This window comes from Chaetura pelagica, unplaced genomic scaffold (genome assembly GCF_000747805.2).
Source record: "Chaetura pelagica isolate M959 unplaced genomic scaffold, ChaPel_1.0 scaffold284, whole genome shotgun sequence".
Classification (NCBI taxonomy): domain Eukaryota; kingdom Metazoa; phylum Chordata; class Aves; order Apodiformes; family Apodidae; genus Chaetura; species Chaetura pelagica.
Genome location: NW_009953066.1, coordinates 6,363 through 9,529, shown reverse-complemented (window position 1 = coordinate 9,529; position 3,167 = coordinate 6,363). Strand labels below are relative to the sequence as shown.

General features: G+C 39.8%; 1 protein-coding gene across 1 annotated transcript in view; it reads left to right on the top strand.

Moving 5' to 3' along the window:
- The window catches only part of SETD2 (SET domain containing 2), a 57,210-nt gene that overhangs the window by 52,437 nt on the left and 1,606 nt on the right, over positions 1-3,167 (top strand). Inside the window, 1 exon segment of the mRNA XM_009996798.1 lies at positions 206-307. Coding sequence (XP_009995100.1) covers positions 206-307 — 102 coding nt within the window.

Here is a 3,167-nt window from a genome sequence, read left to right as displayed (position 1 = left end):
TGGGACTGTTGGGGCTGTTGGTGCTCACAGGTGACATGACCCAGGGGACACTCGGGGTGTTGTGTTCACCGCCCCGTGCGGTTGATCTGACGTTGTAGCGGGGCCACCAAGGGGGGGATCCTAGTGGGGTTGGGGGGGTCCCTGGGGGGCACACGTCACCCCGGGCTGGGGCTGGGGCCAGGGTGACAGTGCCACCTCCCCACAGATGTCCCAGTTCATCGTGCAGTGCCTCAACCCCTACCGCAAACCCGACTGCAAGGCCGGGCGCATCACCACCACCGAGGACTTCAAGCACCTGGCACGAAAGGTCAGCAGGGTGGGGACATCCCTGGGGACATCCCTGGGGACATCCCTTGGGATATCCCTTGGGACAGCATGGGGGGGAGGTCTGGGGCTTCAGCTGGGGGGTAAAACAGCAAGGGTGGGGGAATAGATGGGAGTATTTGAGGAGCAAAAGGGAACGTTGGGGAATATTCGCCTGTATTGGGGAATATTAGCCAATATTTGGGGAATATTAGCCAGTATTTGGGAGTGTTCTGGGAATAATAGCCATTGCTTGGGGAATATTAGCCAATATTTGGGGAATATTAGCCAGTATTTGGGAGTGTTCTGGGAATAATAGCCATTGCTTGGGGAATATTAGCCAATATTTGGGGAATATTAGCCAGTATTTGGGAGTGTTCTGGGAATAATAGCCATTGCTTGGGGAATATTAGCCAATATTTGGGGAATATTAGCCAGTATTTGGGAGTGTTCTGGGAATAATAGCCATTGCTTGGGGAATATTAGCCAATATTTGGGGAATATTAGCCAGTATTTGGGAGTGTTCTGGGAATAATAGCCATTGCTTGGGGAATATTAGCCAATATTTGGGGAATATTAGCCAGTATTTGGGAGTGTTCTGGGAATAATAGCCATTGCTTGGGGAATATTAGGCAATATTTGGGAATATTTGGGGAATAATAATAGTGTTTAGGGAATATTAGCCAAGATTTGGGAATATTTGTGGTATAAAAGCCAATGGTGGGGAATTTTTGGGGAATATTAGCCAATATTTGGGAGTATTCTGGGAATAATAGCCATTGCTTAGGAAATATTAGCCAATATTTGGGAGTATTCTGGGAATAATAGCCATTGCTTAGGAAATATTAGCCAATATTTGGGAGTATTCTGGGAATAATAGCCATTGCTTAGGAAATATTAGCCAATATTTGGGAGTATTCTGGGAATAATAGCCATTGCTTAGGAAATATTAGCCAATATTTGGGAGTATTCTGGGAATAATAGCCATTGCTTAGGAAATATTAGCCAATATTTGGGAGTATTCTGGGAATAATAGCCATTGCTTAGGAAATATTAGCCAATATTTGGGAGTATTCTGGGAATAATAGCCATTGCTTAGGAAATATTAGCCAATATTTGGGAGTATTCTGGGAATAATAGCCATTGCTTAGGAAATATTAGCCAATATTTGGGAGTATTCTGGGAATAATAGCCATTGCTTAGGAAATATTAGCCAATATTTGGGAGTATTCTGGGAATAATAGCCATTGCTTAGGAAATATTAGCCAATATTTGGGAGTATTCTGGGAATAATAGCCATTGCTTAGGAAATATTAGCCAATATTTGGGAGTATTCTGGGAATAATAGCCATTGCTTAGGAAATATTAGCCAATATTTGGGAGTATTCTGGGAATAATAGCCATTGCTTAGGAAATATTAGCCAATATTTGGGAGTATTCTGGGAATAATAGCCATTGCTTAGGAAATATTAGCCAATATTTGGGAGTATTCTGGGAATAATAGCCATTGCTTAGGAAATATTAGCCAATATTTGGGAGTATTCTGGGAATAATAGCCATTGCTTAGGAAATATTAGCCAATATTTGGGAGTATTCTGGGAATAATAGCCATTGCTTAGGAAATATTAGCCAATATTTGGGAGTATTCTGGGAATAATAGCCATTGCTTAGGAAATATTAGCCAATATTTGGGAGTATTCTGGGAATAATAGCCATTGCTTAGGAAATATTAGCCAATATTTGGGAGTATTCTGGGAATAATAGCCATTGCTTAGGAAATATTAGCCAATATTTGGGAGTATTCTGGGAATAATAGCCATTGCTTAGGAAATATTAGCCAATATTTGGGAGTATTCTGGGAATAATAGCCATTGCTTAGGAAATATTAGCCAATATTTGGGAGTATTCTGGGAATAATAGCCATTGCTTAGGAAATATTAGCCAATATTTGGGAGTATTCTGGGAATAATAGCCATTGCTTAGGAAATATTAGCCAATATTTGGGAGTATTCTGGGAATAATAGCCATTGCTTAGGAAATATTAGCCAATATTTGGGAGTATTCTGGGAATAATAGCCATTGCTTAGGAAATATTAGCCAATATTTGGGAGTATTCTGGGAATAATAGCCATTGCTTAGGAAATATTAGCCAATATTTGGGAGTATTCTGGGAATAATAGCCATTGCTTAGGAAATATTAGCCAATATTTGGGAGTATTCTGGGAATAATAGCCATTGCTTAGGAAATATTAGCCAATATTTGGGAGTATTCTGGGAATAATAGCCATTGCTTAGGAAATATTAGCCAATATTTGGGAGTATTCTGGGAATAATAGCCATTGCTTAGGAAATATTAGCCAATATTTGGGAGTATTCTGGGAATAATAGCCATTGCTTAGGAAATATTAGCCAATATTTGGGAGTATTCTGGGAATAATAGCCATTGCTTAGGAAATATTAGCCAATATTTGGGAGTATTCTGGGAATAATAGCCATTGCTTAGGAAATATTAGCCAATATTTGGGAGTATTCTGGGAATAATAGCCATTGCTTAGGAAATATTAGCCAATATTTGGGAGTATTCTGGGAATAATAGCCATTGCTTAGGAAATATTAGCCAATATTTGGGGATATTTGTGGTATAAAAGCCAATGGTGGGGAATATTTGGGGAATAATAATAGTGTTTGGGGAATATTAGCCAATATTTGGGAGTATTCTGGGAATAATGGCCATTGCTTGGGAAATATTAGCCAATATTTGGGGATATTTGTGGTATAAAAGCCAATGGTGGGGAATATTTGGGGAATAATAGCCAATATTCTGGGAGTATTTGGGGAATAATAGGGAGTATTTGGGGAATAAT